Source organism: Dreissena polymorpha, chromosome 8 (genome assembly GCF_020536995.1).
Source record: "Dreissena polymorpha isolate Duluth1 chromosome 8, UMN_Dpol_1.0, whole genome shotgun sequence".
NCBI lineage: Eukaryota > Metazoa > Mollusca > Bivalvia > Myida > Dreissenidae > Dreissena > Dreissena polymorpha.
In genome coordinates this window covers 95,757,949-95,782,494 of record NC_068362.1, presented here as the reverse complement: position 1 = coordinate 95,782,494, position 24,546 = coordinate 95,757,949, and the positions used below count along the sequence as shown (strand labels likewise).

The 24,546-nt window shown below is 35.8% G+C and overlaps 1 protein-coding gene across 1 annotated transcript; it reads right to left on the bottom strand.

The window, feature by feature from the left end:
• Positions 1–5,517: 5,517 nt before the first annotated feature.
• On the bottom strand, positions 5,518–24,367 carry LOC127840743 (endoplasmic reticulum-Golgi intermediate compartment protein 1-like). The gene is made up of 7 exons (XM_052369159.1): positions 24,327–24,367; positions 22,986–23,077; positions 22,117–22,241; positions 19,711–19,939; positions 16,466–16,566; positions 9,328–9,438; positions 5,518–5,757 (listed from the first exon to the last, which is right to left on the bottom strand). The coding sequence occupies exons 1-7, from the start codon at positions 24,365–24,367 to the stop codon at positions 5,650–5,652; spliced, it is 807 nt and encodes a 268-aa protein (XP_052225119.1). The 3' UTR covers positions 5,518–5,649.
• Between the last annotated feature and the right edge of the window lie 179 nt (positions 24,368–24,546).

Below are 24,546 nucleotides of genomic sequence, written 5' to 3'. Positions count from 1 at the left end.
TAACATATATAAGAGCTATCTTTATACAAACGTTTTAAATTGAACCTTCCAATGCGGTGACTAGTTTTATGTGTATATGTTGTGTGTCATGTCTATTAAATGTTGCTGTGTCTCACTGTATGACAATTGATAAATTGCCATTAATAAAGGACAACCCGCTATAATATGTTTCTAACTGTCCGTTGCGGCGGAAATGTCACTGTCTTCATCTGGAAATAAAGTGCAACAAGAGATGTGTTTGTCAGAAACACAATGCCCCCTACTGCGCCGCTTTGATTTATTTATTATTTTTTATCATTTGGCAGGTACAGATTATTATCTTCCTTTAAAGCTTATTACTTCCCTTGAATTTGTTTTTTTACCTTTGACCTTGAAGGATCACATTGACCTTGACCTTTCACCGCTAAAAATGTGCAGCTCCATGAGATACACATGCATACCAAATATCAAGTTGCTATCTGAGGCGACATAGAAGTTATGAGCTTTTTTGAAACCTAAACACAAAGTGTGACGTACAGACGGACAGACAGACATACAGACGGACAGTCCGATCACCCAAAGGAGGGCATTACAATAAAAACACGACTATTTTAATGAACTAACACTGAACACATTTTATGGTAAATATGTATTTCTGCCATCGTATATTTAAACAAAAAGTACCATGTCCACAAAAGATAAAATAACACTGTCATACGCTTTTTTACATACAGGCAAAACATAATCAAATATAGACATATGAAGGTGTCGTATATTGTATACACTGCGACTAGATGCACACTTGGAATGTGAGAAATTACACAAATCTACTAAGCAAATCAGTCTAAATAAAAAAACTAACATGAGATTTTTATTTATTTATAACATTTAAATAGAATAACATAATTTTTTCAACAATAATTAGGCAAAATAAACTTAAATATGATCTAGATCTATTGTTCTAACAGCTTATTATGTGTTGTGAAAAATCTTTTTGTTTTTCCGTGTTTGGTCATTTCATATAACCCAGATGCTTTGTTAACCAAGCTTGTAACCAAAATAAACATTTGCGACCAATACACTTACAAGACATTGACAGTGTTTGCACCTTTGCAAACCTTTCGCCAATAACATAACATATGCCATTTTAGCAACACGGTTATCATAGGAAATCAAAGACGCAGCTGTTTAAATATTCTTTGCAAGACATGGTAAATAAAGCTGTCCACCATCTCGACAAAGAGATCATTGTTAAGGACTTAAATATTTTCCTTTAAATATGGCAAGGGATGTAACCTTAAAACTGACAGACTTGATCATTACGTAGTTACATATCATAGATGAGCTTTATGCTCCTAGCGTTGTATGTGTTACAAATATGGTAGAGTGTATTATATATGCCTATGGCGATATTCAATACTTTAAGATATAGGCACATCTAAAAGTAACACATACATATACATCTATAAATCATATCAGTATCATACAAAACATATAGATCTGCATCATTGCCAACCACAAAAAATAAATACACAAACAAAATAATTAGCATCCCCTTTCAAGTGCTGCCTAATATAATATATAATAACAGAATTGCAAACAAACTATGACAATATTTGGGTTTAAAGACCGAAATAACTATTTCTTTGTTTTTCAAAATGCCTTGTTTTAAAAGTCATTATTATTTTGGAAAAAAATAGGTTGAAAATGTTCATTGATGGGTTCTTTCAAAGAAGTTCTCAATTTATGTTCAAATCTACAGATCTACTCTTAATCATAACACTGGGCCAAAGGACCGAAAGCACTCACCTTAGACCCTGAACTGGAGCAGGAGCTTGTAGTGTTCACAAGCTTTAACAATACACTTAGAAGTAAAACTGCCCCAACTCCTGTTTTTAAACAACCAATTAACATTTTCTAACTCAGCTCAGATATACACAATATTTGAATTTTCTGAGCAAGTGTAACGATAAGTAGGTACAAAATGTGACTTAATGATTCAAATGGTTTTACTTTAGCAACATAAGGAAAACTATGCCATATTTTTCAAAGGACATCAGCCATATCCCATTCATTTGAGAAATCATTATAAATGCTCACAGTACATTTCATCAAGATTGCAAAAACAAATGTCACTTCTACAATGTTGACAAGTTTTTTCTTTAATTTGACATTGTGACTTAGTTTTTGACGCCAAATAACAGAGTATCAAACTAATCTAAGATATCATTGGGACAAACTTCATGTTCTGACCATGTTTCCACAAGATTGTGCAATAAATAAGGCCTCAAGAGTGTTCACAAGCTTTTCTTTTAACTTGACTTAGTAAAATAATTTTTGACTGCAGCCAGTACCTAAGATGTTATTGGGTCAACATACATAGTATGACCAAGTTTATTGAAGAATGGACAAAACATATGGCCTCCTGAGTGTTCACAAGGATTTTGTCTAATTTGACCTACTGACCTAGATTTTGAAACCAAAGACACCAAACTTGGTCTAGATTTCATTGGCTCACATGTTCTGACCAAGTTTCATGAAAAGTAGTTTCTAACTATATTACAATATTACTTAGTGAGCTTGTTTTTGATCCCACATAACCCACTTTCAAACTTGACAAGAATATAATTCATAATAATGTTCTAACAAATTACAAGAACATTAGGCAACAAATGCAACAAATGCAGCGTTGAGAGTTGAATGTTGACAAAATATGACAAGCAAAAGATGGTCACAAATGCTCAACATTAGCATACTTTGCTGATATGTGCCCTAATTAGTACAAAAAGAAAATAAGTAAAATGTTCGCACATTATCAGAAACACAAAACACTTACATAAATGCATCCTTATAGATCTGTTACCAAACACCTTATCTTTTAAATAACATAATTAACTTCACATTTCTTATTGGTTAATACAACTTTACATTCACACAGCAAAAATATATCACTTATTGACATTGTTCATACCTTCATACATAACAAGCATCATGTGTAGGACAAAAGGTTCATTTAAAATTTCAAAATTAAAATTTACATTAAAAATAAAAGCAATAATGAGCTTTATTTCCTTAAATGATTTTCTTTTCAAAACATCAGCCATCCTACCTCTACAATGCAAAACTTGTATTTTAATAACAAAGCAATAAAAATCGTTTATTTACATTTGTAAAAGATAACTCAGCTAAAAAAAACTGTCCACTCAATACATTATCGTGGCATACATTAAACTATGGCATGTGAAATTTATATCAAATAATTTAAACAATCTCAAAAGTAGCTTCACCACTCTGGCCCATGCAGTCTATAAACAAAAAGACAGCGCATATATTTAACATACATGTATCTATGTAAAACTTTTTGTTATAACAACAAAAAATAAATTAAACAAGAGATGTGTTTGTCAGAAACACAATGCCCCCTACTGCGCCGCTTTGATACATGTTTTTTTTACCTTTGACTTTGAAGGATAACCTTGACCTTTCACCACTCAAAATGTGCAGCTCCATGAGATACAAGTGCATGCCAAATATCAAGTTGCTATGTGAAGGGACATAGAACTTATGAGCATTTTTCAAAACCTAAACATGAAACCTAAACTCAAAGTGTTACGGAAAGACGGACAGACGGAAGGACGGACAGACGGTCCTATCACTATTTACCCTCCTTCGGAGGCATAAAAACTTCTTATGATCAATTTAAAATGTGGTTACTAAATCTTAAATAAATATCAAACATATCAAATCAGATCAACAGCTGTTGTGTTGTTGTTTTATATCAAATGCATAAATAAGAAATCTTTTTTCATATGAAAATTGCAAACAACTATTGTGTTCTTCTAAACATATACCATCAAACAATTTACACAGATTTTCTATACACAATAATTAGTTTAAATATGAATTGGAAAGTGACAAATATGACAATATACTATAGCAACAACAGACTCAGATCCATCCTGCTTTCATATATCTGTTTATAAACATTATCCACTCGTTTTATGCTTTATACCACTAAATAAAATAGGGGTTTTCAGTGTTTTTCGCATGTGGTGATACCACTTTTTGGCTTTAAAGTTTAAACAGATAGGTTTGAAAATCGAATGTACATTGTTTGAAAGCAAAGGCTAATCCAAAATATAATACAACTACACTGTGTAAATTGATTCATGATTAATGCTAGACTAAAAGTTTCACAACCTTAGAATGTACAACACTAAGAGTTCTTAACTGCACATAAACATATGTGCCGAATGTAGATATATTTATCTACTGTGATACACATATGTAAATAAAATGCATTATAGTCTTTGTGTTCTAATTGATATCAAAGATATAAATAGATGTGGATATAAACAAAAGAGAGGGTATTTATATAGTATTTAAGTAAAAAAAATCTGATTTGTAACTATACTTTTTCACATAAATTGACAATTAGGCGCATGATATGGTCATTTAATGATAAACCGTGTAGATTGTTGATATGTCAATTGTGTTTTTTAAATTATTTTTTTATGTCTGATCATAGGCCCAAACAATAATTTTATTACACAAAATAAAGCAGAAAATATTTGTTCTTTTACATATCTGTGTAATGATGTGAAGAAATTTAAAAACAATGCTAAACAAGAGCTGTCAGAGGACAGCACGCTCGACTATTCAAGTGCTTGACAGTATAACGTAAGCCAACATGGAGAGGGGGGGTAAAATGTGGGTGTGTGGTCATTTAATAGATGATCTTTCAAAAATAAGGGAAAAAAAATATTATTTTTTATTGGTGGGGGGGATTCTGGGGTAGGGCATGGGGGATGGTTTGGGTGGAATCCATTGTGGTATGTCAGGTAAGTGTTGTTTTGTCAAAGTATGAATGAAATGTGATCATAAATAAAGAAGTAATGGCAATTTAAGCAAAATGTTCAATTATCTAAGTTTAAAAAGGGGCCATAATTCTGTCAAAATGCTTGATACAGTTGCCTGCTCTTGTTTATAGATTGGGATCATGTTGGTAAAAAAGTATGCAAAATATGAAAGCAATATGTCAAAGGACATAGGAAATATTTGGGGTAGTACGGATACTTAAACATAGATTTATCAATAATATACATATTCTAAGTATAAAAGGGGCCATAATTCTGTCAAAATGCTTGATACAGTTGTCTGCTCTTGTTTATAGATTGGGGTCATGTTGGTAAAGAAGTATGCAAAATATGAAAGCAATTTGTTAAAAGACATAGGAAATATTTTGGGTAATACGCAAACTTAAACATTTGCACGCTAACGCTAACAGGAACGGGAACGCCGACGCCGGGGTGAGTAAGATAGCTCCACTATATGTATTTCATATATAATAGTCTAGCTAAAAATGCATACAAAAATATATTGCATAATACTGTACAATGTTCATAACTTGTACATGTAATCATCTATTTATGACTACATTGTATAGAACTTTAGGAAATTAATATATCTACTGGCATTATCTACTTTTTAACAAATGAGTGTAATAAAAGTGAAAAGAAACAGAAACTAAATGATAAATTCAATATGACAAATTCTCATTTTATTTTAAGCTCAAAAATGTGCACATTTTTACACTTTCAATTCTCAGTGTACTTCAGCAGCCAGAGTAAAATATCATACATTTGATAAGACCTAAGAGCAGGGATCCATTCAGCTTTGTTTGCCGATCTCAATCTTCTTAATGATTTCATGTGCTGTGAATATACAGGAGTCCAAAATTCCGGCCACAGTGAACGTTCCTCCGATAATAGCACAGACCTGAAAACCATGGATGAAAACAATGACACAATGACACAATTACACTACAGGTAAACTTCTAAGGATGATATTGAATAATATTACCAGTACTATTAAACTCATTTGCCACGTTCGGCTGCAAAAGCTTGTCAGAATTTTTTTTTTTTGAGGTCACAGTGACCTTGACCTTTGACCTTGTGACCCAAAATGGGTGTGGCATGTAGAACTCATCAAGGTGCATCTTCATATAAAGTTTCAAAGTTGTAGGTGGAAGCACTTTGATTTTAGAGGCAATGTTAAGGTTTTTGTTAAAGTTTTATGTTAGAGGTCACAGTGACCTTGACCTTTGACCTAGTGACCCAAAAATATGTGTGGCATGTAGAACTCATCAAGGTGCAACTACATATGAAGTTTCAAAGTTGTAGGTGGAAGCACTTTGATTTTAGAGCCTATGTTAAAGTTTTATATCAGAGGTCACAGTGACCTTGACCTTTGACCTAGTGACCCAAGAATAGGTGTGGCGTGTAGAACTCATCAAGATGCATCTACATATGAAGTTTCAAAGTTGTAGGTGGAAGCACTTTGATCTTAGAGCCAATGTTAAGGTTTTAGCACGACGCCTACGGCGGACGGCGGACGAGCTGGCTATGACAATAGCTCAGGTTTTCTCCGAAAACAGCCTAGATAAAAACACACACTTTAAATAACATAGCTGACAATGCCATTCTTCACTATTACTGCAAAATGAAGAAATACAATACATAAAACCTAGTTGTTGACACATTGAAATCAAAATCGATCCTTAGCAGACCACAACCATGATGACATAAAAAGCCGAAGTTTTTTCAACAACCCCTTGACTGTTGACCTTGACATTTATCATGTCTTTGTTTCTCTCCATGAACAAAAAATAACAATGTGGCTGCTCGTTGATTAAAACTTTCCCAAAATATCAAGCAGAAAAACAATCATGTTACAAGCCTTTGTGAACTTGACCTTTGAATTATTGACCTTTGTTTTCAGTCTCTCTCAGGCAACCAGCTAACCAATTTGGATTATTGTAACTAAAAGTGTTTTGCAGATATGTGATTGTAACTTCTAGTGTTTTGCCAATATGAAGTAAAAACAAATATCATGGTGTGAATTCTGTTTACTTTCAAATCTATAGAGATCTTTAAATTCTTGTGCAAACAAAGAAAAAGACAAAGGACTGACCGGCATTAAGCAATATCCCTTCACTTCTTTGACAAGGACAGAATAACATTAGCTAAAAGTGCTATTTATATACAAGTACAGGCATAAAATTTAAAGATCAATTTCATCTCTGGTAAATGATATCACCAACAATCTAAACTAACCACCACCATCAATTTTAGAGGTAACAGACACAACTTCAGTCTAGTGAAGCGACAGAAAATTCTTAACTTGTCGAATAGTAAATTCATTATTTAACAGTTAGGTCAATCAAAATAATTTGGTCTGTTATATAAATGATATTGTAATTTACTTAGAATAATTTGAGTCATTAATTAATTTTGTGCTCCATCAACTGTATATAAAAGATGATGGCTTAAAAAACTGTCTTATAGTTCAAACTAATACATTTAGAAAATCTTTCAAAGAAATCTCCTACCTTTGTTTTGAAAATAACATAAACACTTTTAATAAACTGAACAAGAGCATTGTCACATACGTGAAACTTCGCACAACTTTGACAAAGGCATGACAGCTTACTATGGCTTACTTTAATGGTACTATGGCTCACTTTAATGGTACAAAACTCAGGAATAAGAAGATCAATGGGTGTGATCAATTTATCATGCACATGAATCATCAGACTTCATGGCGTTAACACTTTTAAAGTTCCAATCAAATTGCTTGAGAAATGCAGAAGATTGCTCCACAAATAAACACAATTTATATGGCATCTATATCTATGACTTAGTTCACAGTCGCACAAGTCTGTGGATCACTGCACGAGAAAATTGAGTCAACAGTAAATCCAATCTATTGACAAATGTAAAAGTAGATATACCCACACACTTGGTGATTTTATATGAGAGATTCCAGTATCATAAAGATGCACAAATCTGTCTAGCATAAGTTTCAAGGGAATTTATCTTAATTTTGAAAATAGTATATATTAAATGACTTTATGAGTTATGACCAGCTGTGCATATGAAATTAACAAAATGACAGCCCACGACCAAAATGAAATTCAACAGAAATAAGGAATCCACAAACTAAAGTTAGTGTAAAAAATGCATTGACAAAGAAAAAAAGAAAACAAGGGACAAAATTGTCACAAAACCAGGTTTTCATTGTGAAAAAAAAATCTGATAAAGGGAGAAAACTGAAACTGAACTTTTGAAATGAACAAACAAAATTAACCCCCTTTGTAAGTTTGTTTTTAAAAAAAATCTATTTTTAGTCGTGGCGACCTTGACATTGGAGATATTGACGTGATTCTTTCGTGCGACACACCGTCGCATGATGGTGAACAAATGTGCCAAATGATTTTAAAATCTCACAATGAATGACATAGTTATGGCCAGGACAAGCTCATTTATGGCCATTTTTTACCTTTGAACTCAAAGTGTGACCTTGACCTTGGATATATCGACGTAATTGTTTCGCGCGACACACCGTCCAATGATGGTGAACAAATGTGCCAAATGATTTGAAAATCTGACAATGAACGACATAGGTATGGCCCGGACAAGCTTGTTCCGCCCGCCCGCCAGCCCGCCAGCCCACCAGCCAGCCAGCCAGCCAGCCCGCCCGCATTCGCCAATCTAATAACCAGTTTTTTCCTTCGGAAAACCTGGTTAACAAAATAATTATCTACAGTGATCTACAGTGATCTACAGTGTAACATGTGGGGATGACTCATGTACTAATATTTATTTCAAGCATTTCAAAATACTCAACATTATAATAAAAATAAATGTTTTGTGAAAGAAAAAATGGAAACTTTATTTGCTAAAAATCTTAGCTCTGAATCAAATTTCATATTAAAAGCTCATAAACACTCAAAATCAATGAATATTTCGTACACTATTTTGAAAAATAAAGTCAACACATACAAAAATCAATGTTCCTTTTAGCAATAGCCAAAATGTCAACGCTAGATGTGGTCTGGTTTTTATTTTCTTGTGTCACAATATATTCCATGTGAATTTCCGGCTATGATATCTAAACATTTTTTGGCTTTGGAAGCATGACATACTTCTATTGTCGCACAAAAAATAAAAACTAGCATTTTGTATCTCGTTAAATCTATGTTGCCATACCACATTTAGCCTTTAAATTTATTCTGTTGCTATAAGTAACACTGATTTTTAATGTGTAAACTTGATTTTACCAAATATTTTGCGAAATATTTGTTTGAGTATTTAAGTTACTTTTTAAAAAAAATATTGTGTAATAATTGTTGTAGCCTGCTTCTTCATCAATAAAACACAAAAATATGATGTATACATTGATATAGGGATTTGCTACACTGATATATACAAAAAGTATTGGATTGGTTAATTTGAATTTCTGGTGAAAGGTGATTGGTCAAACACAGGTTACACTGCACCTACTCACAGTTGTCAGGAAGTGATACAGGGGTTTCCTCATTTCCCTGTACTGAACAGTTATCGGGCTCAACTGATATTTGAACCACACCGCTGGATTTTTGTTTGCAATAAGCTTTTCCTAAACATGCACACAATAAACTGCTGTTAACATATATTATGGTCTATTAAACATTGTGAGCACTTGCAGGGAAAATGCATGTTTTGCAACAACCTCAAAAACATTAAACAAAAAAAGTTCACAGCTTCAAAAATGTACATTATTTCGGTGTGTTATATTTTTAAAAGTGTTTAACCACCTCTATGAATAAATACAGAATTAACCAGGAAGAAAAGTCTCTCTTTTTAAATAAAGAGCACATGTCTGGGTTTTTTTCCAAATTATGTTTCTTGTTACTTATTACAAAGGCTGTTGTAAAACACACAGTTTTCCAGGCTTTGGTGAAAAACAACATACTTAAGGGCATGTACATGCATGTCCGACAACTACTGGTCTTACCGTAGTGAGAAAATGATAAATTGGCTGCCTCTTTTCAGTATACTGTACGGTAATGGGACTGAGTTCGTATCGGAACCAAATAGCTGGCATCATATGACCACCATGGCCGTACTGTACTAACTCCTAGAGAGGACACACAGAATTCAAACATTTTCGTTCATTTATCTGTTAAAAAATTCAGAGCAAAATCTGACTAAACATTACAGGCTTTTGATTTAAAATCTCTGACTTAGTGCTAAAATAATGTTGTAAATGTTTGTGTCGGTTAATAGTATAACAACAATTCCATACTTAGTCCTGTACTTGGTATGTGGACCCGTTTGCAAAATGTAGTTGGGGGCGTTTCTCAGTGGAATTGAGTTTATGGGTTTGTAGACATGCAAAAAAAGCGAGGTGCTTGTCGTGCATCATGCCACGTTTTTGCTATTATCGATTCAAAAATGACTGCCATTGAAATAATACAAGTTTTACTTGTATTTACCGTAACAACAATATACATTAATTATAATAAATATATACACTGACTAAATATAGTGTGTAGGATAAATTTATGTTATCAATGTATTTTTTCAAAGTCAGAATGACCTTGAAACGGCATTTTGTCTTTAATACCGCTCAGTCCTTTGATTATTTGATTCGTTTATTTGCTGAATTGACAGCTTCAATTTTACTAAAATTTAACGCTTATTTATGCAGTTTTATATTGTCAAATGTTTATTTGCATATGGTATTTGTATTAAAATCTATAAAAATATGCAATAGAACCATTCTTCTTTATAGGAAATCATTTAATTTTATGCTTATTAGTGCATTTTAACTGCAAACATTGATCCGATCATTTTATTTACAAAAGTGTGAAAGTCATGGTATTGCGAAATGCGAGTCTGTTTACCACAGCATGCTGGCTGCTATTTTGATAAACTTTGGTTCTGCTTAGATGTCAGGGCAAACTTCTGCAAGGCTCTAGCCTAGATGACTCATTGATCGAATGCGGGGTGTTTTGACCATATTTGATAGAGACAGTGTTGAACGGCAGCCATTATGTACGGGCCCTAACTGGTATGCTGATGGTGGAGGACTTAATTCATAAACTGGAGTGGCAAGCTTTTTGGACACATAAGGACAAGGCTACATACCCAGTCCTGGAGCAGATGAAGGAACTGGTAAACATGCTTGTTGCCAATGAACGCTGTCCAGAGCAGTTTGAGGTTATTAACGGGCAGATAAAAAAATTGCATCAATACTTTCAGAAAGAATGCGAGGCTTAGTCTGAGCTTTGCATATTCTTTGGTGTATGGTTGCAGTTAGTGTCCATCATCAAAGATGCAGTAGTCCCTGACAGAGAAGGAATCTGGAATCTGCATGTAGCTACCACTGAAGATTCCATGCAAATATTTGCTGAATATGACTGCATTAGCTACTTGCGTTATGGTTCATGGTACCTTGAACAAATAAAGGTAATAAAGTTCACACAGCCTGAGCTTTATCGGCGCTTTTCCATTGGTAAATTGGTTGTTAGGGACCGCCCAGGCTGGTTTAAAGTGTTGCAGGTGATATGAAGGTTGAGCAGACTATTCAGAGAATATCAAAGGGTCCAGGAGGTTACTATGTTGTAGGAGAGACACGCAATGTGATGCAGTAGCAGAATATGAGCTTTTTTTCCATGAGATAGGGTCCATCACCAGCCTCCTCAATCTGCTAACCACCAACAAGTCGATGGATCACACAGAATGTCATCTTCAGCATTCACTGATTGCCACTCGTAACTCGTTCAACTACAATGTAGAAGTGTTGTTGGACTATGTGCTCGAACGTCAGAACCCATACACAGTGACGGTCAATGTTCCAGTTCCACTACACAATTTACTGACACAACTGGCTGTTGACAAAGAGGCTGCTGTCCGGCTTCTCAAATGTATTGAAAATGGTGAACGTGTTTACCGCGCATACAGGCAGGAGAGAATAGTTTAGAAAGCCATAACCATCAGTTCCACCATTTCAAAGAGAACGCTTCCCAAGTGCACTGACCATCTAAAACAGTCATTATTTACTAGTACATCAAAAGCAATTCTTATGGAACGGAATGCCCCGTCATCCAAAGATATGGCAGATGCACAGAGGAGCATGGGCATTGCACAGGAACGAGGCATGTCCCTCAAGCAGATATTATCTCATGATTTGATTTCTTCATCTCCATTATTTGGTGGTGACCTCCCAGCCCATGTTCATAAGTCAAAACATATTGGGGAGATTGAATCTAGACTGGACATCAATAAATGGAGTCGGGAATCTCTTCTTCCCACTCATGTCATCGTGGACTTTATGTCTAAGATGCGACAGATGCCACTTGCACAATTTTCCACTCTGGGTGGTGCAATCAATTCTGTCATCAACTCAGCGTCAAGCATATGTTAGGGGCCAGAGTACATTCATCTTGTACTAGACTCATACGTTGAAATTTCTTTAAAGGAAGGTGAACGGTTGCAGCGCTAAGACGAAGCAACAGGTATTGCAATTATTGACATGAGCAGAGACACACCAATCCCACAACAACTTAATAAATTATGGGCATTCGAGGAAAATAAGCTTAATCTTCAACAATTGGTAAGGAATATAGTGTGCAATGACGTCTTTGCCAACCCTATCATTGCAAGTTCAGTTGTCTCTGACAATGAAGCTCTTCCAGCAATTAAGTTTGGTAATGAAGTCATTATTTTAACTGTCAAACTGGATTGAGGAGGCCGATGCCAGGGTAGTTGCTCATGTTGAGTGGGCTGCTTGTATCAAACAGTGTCAAAGAGTTGTTGTGATGTCCAACGACACCGACAGCTTTGTATTATTGCTTCACTTCACTCCATATTTTCAGACACTCGGTATGAAAGAAATATGGCAGCAGTATGGTACTGGTGAGAAGCGTCGAATGCTTCCGTTGCATCAGGCAATTTATCCGCTTGGGACACCGCTGGCAAAGACAATGATAAAGGCTCACATATTGACAGGCGACGACTGCATGAGTTAAGTGGGAACCAAGCATGCAGCTGTGACCTCTGACCCGGTACAGTTTTTAATGAATGTTGGAGAAACAGATACCTTGTCAGAGCAGGATGAAGCATTATCAGAAAAGTATCTGGTACGCGTCTGGGCAGGGGCCAGATTGACGACAACTGCGGAAACATTTGACCATCTCCGACTAGAGAACTGTGCCAGTGCTAGTGCTGGACTTGATTGCCTACCTCCTACAAGCAGTGTAATCAAAGGAAATATTCGTAGATGAGCCATTCTAATACTTAGGGCATGTAAACTGCTTAAATATTGATGGTCTCGGACATGGCTGGCACCAGTTCCACATGGTGGATGGGAGGAGCACCTTGGCACGCTGTAGTCCACAAAGTGCTTGAAGCCTTTACCACGGAGCTTGCTGATATTGTGCAAGTGTACAGGAAAGTGCGATAATCAAAGTTGTCCATGCCGTGCTGCTGGGGTGCTTTGCATCACATTTTGTCATGGTAAAATGGACAATTTACCTTGTGGAAACCTGACTTGAAATGACTAACTTTGGAACTGTATGTAATCTATGTGAAACAAAGTATTTTTAAACCTATTGAAATGAGAATGATTTCATGTTTATGAGTTGTGGGTGTTTTTGCTATAATGCCATATGGAATAAGGTGTAAGCCCGTGAGCCTGTCCCTAGGACTGGAGATGACTCAGTGATTACCCAACCAACACCTGACATTGGTTCAAAGTCTTCCCGACATCAAATAGATGTCACGTCGGTTTGACTTTGAGCCAATGTTGAACAAATACCACATGTTTGCTTGGTCAGGGGTTTGGTCGATTATCACATTTTCGTACCATCTGCATTTGGGTTTGAGTCCTGCACACTGTAGTATTTTTCCACCGAATGTGAAAATTTTCAATTTACTAGTCACTTGTCTGTGAGTACAACGTGGGTAAATTATCTAAATGTGCCAATATTTTGTAAAACGTGCACAACAATATTGTAATTTAATTAATTAAGTCAAATTTTGTCACATTAAAATTTATACACTGGCTTTTACTGTCCAAGGTCAACTCATGGTCGTTGATGTATCATATGACCTTGTACTAGACCTTTCCGGATCAATTACCCTCCATATTTAACAAGACCTCTCATAACTGAGTTCTCACCAAACAAATACATAATTTAGAGGTAAAACATTTGATTTTACTCCAAAAGGCAATATTTTTTTCTTTTTCAACATGGCCGTTGGCGGCCATATTGGATTTTGGTATTTTGAGGCTCCTGGCAGTGTGACGGACAAGCACCTCGGTGATTTATCATGTATGAGGACTAATTAACTCACATCAAGTGAGAAAATCTCCCAGCCCAATTTTGCAAACGGGACTTCAGACCTAGTCCTGCACTAACTGGGTTAAACATCTGCTCCAAAGTGAACAGAGAGTTTGTTTCTGTCAAGTTACAATCTTTTAATTAATTTTTTTTATTTAATTATCATTTCAATGTAGCAGTAGAAGAACATTATAAATTGCCCAAATCTCAACTTTGCACATGAGATTTTTTCTCAAAAAAGAAACAAAACCCATCTGCTGTTGTTTTTGTTGTTATTTTCAATTTCTTAAAACAAAAATAAACAAGAGGTTTGTCCCAGACAGAACACCTTTTGGGTAAATGTTGTCAGAGTAAGAAATTTTATTGCAGATATTGAACATAATACAGTCTGTGAACAAATGTTGAAAAATGACTAAAATTTCTTGACCAGTCACTTTGTCGTTATGGATATGAAATCCGGCTAGCGATCAGGAGTTACCAACTTTGATCATCATTCTTTGACATTGTCAGTATATTCTTTTAAGATACCAAGACCTGGTTTCTACCCAGGAAACACACTCAACAGTGTCTCTCAAAGCCTGGGGCTCTAGATATACAGTCAAGCTAAAAAATGCATAACTGCATGACGAGTTAATGTTTTTAAACAGTAAAAACAGTTTTTAACAGATTTCGTTGATAACTTTCAGCAGTCAAGAAGTTAGAAGCATCTTTTTTTCAAGACAACATTCTCTTGAGTTCTCTTTACATATTAGTGTCCCTTGAGTAAGCTTTTATCGTTTATTCAATTGTTGAATGGTGTTCAAAAATGCATTAGTGCAAACACGTCTGTAATGTCTGAGGGCATAAGTTTATGTACCACTATAACACTGGGTAATAATATAAGTACATATACCACTATAACATAGGGCATAAGTGCATATACCACTATAACACAGGGCATATGTGCATATACCACTATAACATAGGGCATATGTACATATTCCACTATAACACAGGGCATAAGTACATATACCACTATAACACAGGGCATAAGTACATATTCCACTATAACACAGGGCATATGTGCATATACCACTATAACATAGGGCATAAGTGCATAGACCACTATAACACAGGGCATAAGTACATATTCCACTATAACACAGGGCATATGTGCATATACCACTATAACACAGGGCATAAGTACATATACCACTATAACATAGGGCATAAGTGCATATACCACTATAACACAGGGCATAAGTACATATACCACTATAACATAGGGCATAAGTGCATAGACCACTATAACACAGGGCATAAGTACATATTCCACTATAACACAGGGCATATGTGCATATACCACTATAACATAGGGCATAAGTGCATAGACCACTATAACACAGGGCATAAGTACATATTCCACTATAACACAGGGCATATGTGCATATACCACTATAACATAGGGCATAAGTACATATACCACTATAACATAGGGCATATGTGCATATACCACTATAACACAGGGCATAAGTGCATATACCACTATAACACAGGGCATATGTGCATATACCACTATAACACAGGGCATAAGTACATATTCCACTATAACACAGGGCATATGTGCATATACCACTATAACACAGGGCATAAGTGCATATACCACTATAATACAGGGCATATGTGCATTTACCACTATAACATAGGGCATATGTGCATATACCACTAGAACACAGTGGCAGTGCGGTAGTGGATGTGGTATCTGCCTTGAGGTCGGGATTCTAATCCCGCTCTGGGAGCTCTCTCAAGATCTTTGCATTAGAAATCAAATACTGGTCCTAGCTAAGAAATAAAAATATTTCAATAAACCTTAGGCTTTTGATGCAAGTGCTCTAAATTAAATAGATTTGCATTTTTGGCAGAAAAAGACAACAATATTTAAACCAGGTGCTACAACTCTCCAGGACTTGTAGCAAAATAGACAACAATATGTAAACCAGGTGCTACAACTCTCCAGGACTTGTAGCAAAAATGAGCCTCATTCTGAGAAACTGGATTTAATGCATGTGCGTAAATTGTCGTCCCAGTGTACATGTAGCTTGCACAGGCTTATCTTGGACAATTTTTTCCTCTTAAACTGGATTTTTGTTTTTAAGGGACTTCCTTTCCACACAAAAATCAATAACAGCGGAAAGTGACGGCCCTGGTTAGCCTGTGTGGAATGCACAGGCTAATCAGGGACAAAACTTGATGCACATGCATTGAGACCAGTTTTCCCAAAATAAGAGAAAAACGTCAATTGTTGTGTGCCAGAGCTTACTGAAGGAGGCTACATACCCTGTAGGAGTAGGTGTACTGGTAGGGGAACCTCTTGTTACCGTTCATGCTCACATACACCGAGGGGACCACACGTACTATGTAGTCATGGGTAGCCTGTGCTGAAAACATGAAGGGCACATATAGTGTTTTCAAACGAAACAAGTGACTCAAACACTTGTCAAGTTTGGCAGTTGATCTAGTAAGCCCCCTGTTGATAATAATAATTGTGAGAATGTTCTCGAAAATGCAATTGATTTTCAAGCTGAATTGAGTTCACATTTGATAAATGAATCATCACTACTACCGGTATGCCTAGTTATGCATATTAATATGAAATTGACAGAAATTATTTGCAAAACACTTAATACAGCTATGATCCCATGCCTGACAAACAGTGTTTTGTTTCCACACGACTATATGAGCATTGTTCTCATTACATTGTTAAATATGAATATCAAAAGAGAAAGGGTTGTAAGTATCTATTGAACAAGCCATGTCTAAAGGCAAACAAAGGTTCAGCACAATACCTCCATCCAAACAAAAGTTATCAAATAGAAACACTTTTTCTAATTTTAGCAACATTTAACTTGATCCCACTGACCCCAAATGCAATCCCTTACTAGATCAGCCTGCAATCTACACACACACAATTTCAGCATAATATCCAAATCCTCAATGAAGTCATTATGCATAAATTTTTAATTTTCTAATTTTAGCAACAGTGACCTTAACCTAACTAGACCCAAATGAAATCCTATGTCGACTCTGTATGTCAGATTGCAATTGTTGCACGCAATTGCTTAACTGAAATTCCAAAGTACAAAGAGTACAGTAAGGGGCTTAATTCTACACAATTGCAGCTTAGATTGATGGGCCATGGTTGGTGACCTCAGACATTTGTGAAGTTTCAACTGAATGCTTGTAGTAAAAACAGTGTTATGGTGAATAATTTAACCCAATTTTGAAGTGCAAACAGGAGGCATTATTCTGCAAAATTGCAGGTCAGAGTTACAGAACTTGGTCAGTGTACTCGTACCATGACCCCACTCCAAAAACATGTGTGAAGTTTGAATTGAATACCTGTACTAAAAAAGTGATATGGGAAAAATGCATGATTATCTTAACCAAATTTTTAAGTACAAAATTAATGGGGTCCTCACTCTGCTTACTAGCAGGTTATTGTTATGAAATGTAGTCAGTGACCTCAGGCAATGAACCCAAACCTTTGTGAAGTTTCTATTGAATACCTGTTGTAGAAACTGTCATATGGAGAACTTGCATGTTTACGATAAAAAAAAATCTAAAATCGGCACAATTCTGATTAATTGCAGGTCAGAGTTATGGACCTTGTTCAGTTACCTCGGACTTGCGATCAAAATGATGACAATTTAAAATTTTCCAGAGAATTTTTTCTCAAGATGTCACTATCTGAAACAAGAGCATCGCCTTGCGGGTGCAGACCGCTCATCTTTTTTTCTTTTTAAAGGTGAAGGGACCTATCTCAATTTCAATCACAAAGGAGGGAGGAGTGAAGTGAAGAGGGGTGTATAGTGTGGTCATTTATTACATTATCTTCCAAAAATGCAAAAAAAAATATCTTTTTTTTTTGGGGGGGGGGGTATTTTTGGGTGGGATGGTTGGACGGTATTTCATAAATAAAATAATAATAATAAATAATAATAAAAAAAATTTGGGGGTGGGGGGTATAGTGTGAGGGTGTAGTGGTCATTTATTAGATAATCTTTAAAAAAAAAATGAGAGTGGGGATTTGGGGGGGGGGAATTCGGGGGGGGGGGCGTGGGGATGGTTTGGGTGGAGTCTAAAGTGGTATGACAGGTAAGAGTTGTTTTGTCAAAGTATCAATCAAATCTAATCATAAGTAAAGAAGTAATGGCAATTTTAGAAAAAATTAATAATTTGACCTTGAGAGTCAAGGTCATTCAAAGGTCAAGGTAAAATTCAACTTGCCAGGTACAGTACCCTCATGATAGCATGAAAGTATTTGAAGTTTGAAAGCACTAGCCTTGATACTTTAGAAGTAAAGTGGATCTAAACACAAAATTTTACCATATATTTAAAGTTACTAAGTCTAAAAACTTTAAAGGGCCATAATTCCGTCAAAATGTCAACCAGAGTTATGCAATTTGTCCTTTACTGTCCCTTATGATAGTTTGCGAGTGTTCCAAGTATGAAAGCAATATCTATGATACTTTAGGGGTAAAGTGGACCAAAACACAAAACTTAACCAAATTTTCAATTTTCTAAGTATAAAGGGCCCATAATTCTGTCAAACTGCCAGTCAGAGTTACATAACTTTGCCTGCACAGTCCCCTTATGATAGTTAGTAAGTGTTGCAAGTATGAAAGCAATAGCTTTGATACTGCAGGAATAAAGTGGACCTAAACACAAAACTTAAACAAGTTTTCAATTTTCTAAGTATAAAAAGGGCACATAATTCTGTCAAAATGCGAGTCCGAGTTACATAACTTTGCCTGCACAGTCCCCTTATGATAGTTAGTAAGTGTTGCAAGTATTAAAGCAATAGCTTTGATACTTTAGGAATAAAATGGACCTAAACACAAAACTTAACCAAAATTTTCAATTTTCTAAGTATAAAAAGGGCACATAATTCTGTCAAAATGCACGCCAGAGTTATCTAACTTTGTCTGCCCAGTCCCCTCATGATAGTAAGTAAGTGTACCAAGTTTGAATGCAATAGCATTGATACTTTATGCTAACAGTGGACCTTAACGCAAAATTTAACCGGACGCCGACGCCGACGCCAAGGTGATAACAATAGCTCATAATTTTTTTTTCAAAAAATAGCTGAGCTAAAAATCAGTTAACAATTAAAACCCAAAGGGGATATAACCACCATTCAGGGTTTTATAGGATTTGGGAAATGTGAAGCCATTCCCTTCAAACATGAACAAACAGATATTTAGTGAGATTTCATCTGATGCATAAAGAAGGATTACGCCGCTCAAATTAAAGATGGGATCAAATGTCTACTGTGATAACAAATCTACCGATTACAGAATGATGTATCATGAACCAGTCTGTATACAAGTCTAAACAGCTGCCTGTCAAACCATCTCAGCTTACTTTAGAAATTTAGTACCCCTGAAATAACATAATATTTTGAGTAATACTCTTTTTTTTCCAGGGTAATTGATACACACAATCAATTAAAAAATGCACATCTTTACTATTTGCGTATTTACGCCAATAGCGTTACCAGTCCTACTGCTCAGCGGTCCTACCATTGCCTCCAGCCTTGTCTAGAGACTCCATGGGGTTGAAGGATCCCCTCACCTCCTTACCATTGCCTCCAGCCTTGTCCAGAGACTCCATGGGGTTAAAGGATCCCTTCACATCCTTGCCAGCCTCCAGGTCCATGCCAAACCTCAGCTTGTGCACCACGTGTCTCATGTCACCTGCTGTGGGCTGGGATTTGGCTGAGTGAGTTGATACGTGGAAATTGCCTGGCACCTTTAATAAAGTCAAATGTTTTCTTAATGCATCTTTAATACCATTAATTTAATTATTTATTGTGTTTTGTTGCGAGAACTATATTTTAACAGCGGTACATGGTTAATGATTTTGTTACAAATGTACCATGTAAATTGTATATGTTTGATAATTTGGAAAACTCCACAACAAATACAGACATATCATTCAAAACACTTCTATTTTTCACTGTTCTACACAAGTAAAAACACTCAACAGAAATTTATGGATAAGGATAAAACTTATTTGAAAATGCACTGTTACAACCACCCTGCAAAATCACAAACAATACATGTACTTACAAATTCTAGCTCCCTGCCAAGTTGTTTGTTGGTGCAAGAATTTGATGTAAATAAATAGCACTTTGCAATCACATGCCATAAGAATAAAACCCATACTTGTGGTATTAAATAATTATCACTTTGTGATCACATGCTATTGTTTACCATGGGAAACAAGAGATGTGTTTGTCAGAAACACAATGCCCCCTATTGCGCTGCTTTGAAGCCATAAATTTGAACTTTGACCTTGAATGATGACCTTGACCTTTCACCACTCAAAATGTACAGCTCCATAAGATACACATGCATTCCAAAAAGCATGTTGCTAAATGTATCTTCAATATTCAAAAAGTTATGACCAAACTTTAATGAAGGTTAAAGTTTTAGGAAAGAACAAGAGATGTGTTTGTCAGAAACACAATGCCCCCTATTGCGCCGCTTTGAAGCCATATATTTGACCTTTAACCTTGAAGGATGACCTTGACCTTTCACCACTCAAAATGTGCAGCTCCATGAGATACACATGCATGCCAAATATCAAGTTGCTATCTTCAACAAGGGCTGTTTGTAAAACATGCATGCCCCCCATATGGGCTGTCCGTTGTAGAGGCAGCCATTGTGTGAATACGTTTTTTGTCACTGTGACCTTGACCTTTGACCTAGTGACCTGAAAATCCATAGGGGTCATCTGCAAGTCATGATCAATGTACCTATGAAGTGTCATGATCCTAGGCCTAAGCGTTCTTGAGTTATCATCCGAAAACCATTTTACTATTTCGGGTCACCGTGACCTTGACCTTTGACCTAGTTACCTCAAAATCAATAGGGGTCATCTGCGAGTCATGATCAATGTACCTATGAAGTTTCATGATCCTAGGCCTAAGCATTATTGAGTTATCATCCGAAAACCATTTTACTATTTTGGGTCACCGTGACCTTGAACTTTGACCTAGTGACCTCAAAATCAATACGGGTCATCTGCGAGTCATGATCTATCTTAGGATGAAGTTTCATGATCCTAGGCGTATGCCTTCTTGAGTTATCATCCGGAAACCATTTTACTATTTTGGTCACCGTGACCTTGACCTTTGACCTAGTGACCTCAAAAGCAATAGGGGTCATCTGCGAGTCATGATCAATCTACCTATGAAGTTTCATGATCCTAAGCGTATGCGTTCTTGAGTTATCATCCGGAAACCATTTTACTATTTCGGGTCACTGTGACCTTGACCTTTGACCTAGTGACCTCAAAATCAATAGGGGTCATCTGCGAGTCATGATCAATGTACCTATGAAGTTTCATGATCCCAGGCCCAAGCGTTCTTGAGTTATCATCCGGAAACCACCTGGTGGATGGACCAACAGACCGACTGACCGACATGTGCAAAGCAATATACTCCCTCTTCTTTGAAGGGGGGCATAATAATGCAAAAGTTATTGCAAAACTTCAACCAAGGTTAAAGTTTTGGGGCAGGCAGGCAGGCAGGCAGGCAGACAGACAGACAGACAGACAGACAGACCAAAAACAATATGCCCCCGATCTTTCGATCCGGGGCATAAAAATTCAATTATATTAATATTATTTGACCTTTGACCTTGAAGGATGACCTTGACCTTGACTTTTCACCACTAAAAATGTGCAGCTCCGTGAGATACACAAGCATCCAAAATATGAAGTTGCTATCTTCAATATTGCAAAAGTTATCACACTTTAACCAAGGTTAAGTTTTGGGACACTTTTTCACATAAAAGTATCTGATGGTCTATTAGTCACAGACCTTAATATCACATAATCTGGCAATCTGGACTAAATGGCCTCATTGTGAATACAACCTCCAGGCCAGTGGACAAATAATATACCAGAAAAATAAGCATTACCTTGTTGATGAGAAAGTGTGTCTCCATTCGGCAGCCGTTATCATCATACATGGGGATCTTCTCTGTGTTGTCTTGGAAACCAACCTCATGTCGCCCCATATCATCCTGGATGTCCAACCCAACAACTGCAGAAACATTTATCATGTCATAGTCAGAAATCCACAGTGTTTTCTATATTCATCGAATACAGGAGGTAAAGATGTTGTGGATATTTTTGTGTTTGTCCATTTTGTTGGATTTTTTTTCAATTTTCACCAGTATTTCAGTCATATCATAATGGTCAAATTTTACCGACTCACACTTTTCCTTGGATGGCTGATTTACAAGAAATAAGTGCACATACTTATGCCTGTAACTGATTACTGCCCTACCTTCAACATTTACACAAATGTATGTAATTTGAGAGTCATAGTTTCAAAATAAAGTTTACATCTGGAATGTTATCCTCTTTAAGAAGAAGTCCATATTTAATAATTTTTAATAATAACAAAATATGTTGTTTGAATCATTTCTAACGGAAATCTTACAATTGAAGTCATAGAATTTCATCATAAAAGGGTGTGAAAAATAACAAAACAAATTAAGTGAGTTCTACCTTTTTCACTTAATGGAAAATAATTGACTAACAATAAACCTTGAGTTTATACTATATACCAATTCAAAAGTGTGACTTGAGTCACACCTGTACATGTTACTATCAAAATGTTAAGATATCATGAGCAGATGTTCCATAACGAGAGGCCAGGAAGTTTATAAGACCCATTTCAAACATGATGCAAGCCTTTACATTCTCTACTCGGCCATGTATAAGAAATAAGCTACCTCTGGCTGGGTAATTAATATGACAATCTCTACAATATATGACTTACATTCACATTTTGTATTCATAAGAGTAATCTTCCGGAACACTGGAATCTTCTCTGAATATTTCACAGGGTCATCCACTATCAGCTCACTTACTCTGAAAAGGGAAATACTATTAAGGCTTTGCATGCTAAGAAATTTGTCGTCTGCTAAAATGTTGTCTGCTGAATTTTTAAAATTAGCATTTTCTTAAAAAAAATCCAAGTATACTATCAGAATAGCAAACAGTTTGGATCTTGATGAGACGCCACGTTTTGTGGCGTCTCATCTGGATCCAAACTGTTGCAAAGGCCTTCAAAATTCGGTTCCAGCACTGGAAGAGTTAACCCTTTCCCACTCAAAGGCAATCTGAAAATGGCTATGTGCAAACACCATAAACCAGAACAGGTTCGAGTAACTCGCGTCTGTCAGGTTTTATGGCTGTTTGCTGCTCAGTATCTCAGTATCTAAGGGTTGGAGATGGAACCTTTAACCCTGAACCTAGTTAAACGAACTTAAATAAAAGTAAAATCTTTCTGTGGGACTACAAACAGGTCAAAAATACGTATCTGGAGTGGTAAAGGGTTAAATCAAGAAACAAGTACAATGGAAGTAGATAGTAATTTACCAACTTTACGCCTTTTCAAAAAGCTATTTATTTTATAGGGGAAAGGTGTCTGGAGGCTATATAATATACATCAGTTTAAACTTATCAATCGAAGCATACCTAATGAAAGTATACATTAGCTTGTAAATTAATTATCTCCATCAGCTACAAAAAGGCAACATAAATATAATTTTAATAACAATCTGAACCTTCTCACTCCAGTTTGAGGTCAACTTTGATCCCAGGAAATGATTTCAACAGAGTAGACAATTTTAAAGTGTTACATGCCAAAAAAAAACAACTCTAAGTCTTGTTGTTTCAGAGAAGATTTTCAAAAGTTATTTCACACCATCACTCTTAAACACCATATACAAAGTATCTGACCCCTGGGACTCGACCAGTTTTAACTATGGGCAAAACTCGATCATTTTCTAAAAAAAACTTTCTTATCTTACATACCAAATATCAGAGGTGTTGGTTTTGTGGGTGCAAGATTTCAGGTTTTATTTAACTATATAAATCTGTGTAAAGTATTTGACCTCTGGGGGCTGGTCTGAGTTGACCCCAAGTGCATGATTTCAAGAGAGATTATGCAGGACTACTTTGATGGAACATATCAAATATTTAAGGTCTAGAATTAGTGGTTTCATATATTGTTTAAGTTCTTTACTATACAAGAATATATAAATGTAATCCCTGGGACCCATGAGGCATGCAATCCAAAATGTTGTGCAGGATCATAATCTAAATATGATGTTACATATCTACTATCAAAACCCTGGGACTTTTGCTTCCAGACATTTTGTAAACTCTTTACATACTATATAAGTCCATTTAAATCATATAATTTTTTCTCCTAGCCTGTAGGGAGTTCTGACCCCAGGGGCATAATTTGAACTAATTGTTTTCGTAGTTCAACAAATATTTAAACACCTGACAGTTTCAGAGATGTTTAAGTTTTCTTTTTTTAAATCTATTTT

Bases quoted from the DNA above. Each gene is read 5' to 3' on its own strand.
- LOC127840743 (XM_052369159.1), bottom strand. From the start codon at position 24,367: ATGTCTGGAAGCAAAAGTCCCAGGGTTTTGATAGTAGATAT. The intron at 22,242-22,985 runs GTAAGTCATATA...ATGTTTCTGCAG, and splicing joins TATGAATACAAAATGTGAAT to TTGTTGGGTTGGACATCCAG. The intron at 5,758-9,327 runs GTGAGTAGGTGC...CATGGTTTTCAG, and splicing joins TGTATCACTTCCTGACAACT to GTCTGTGCTATTATCGGAGG.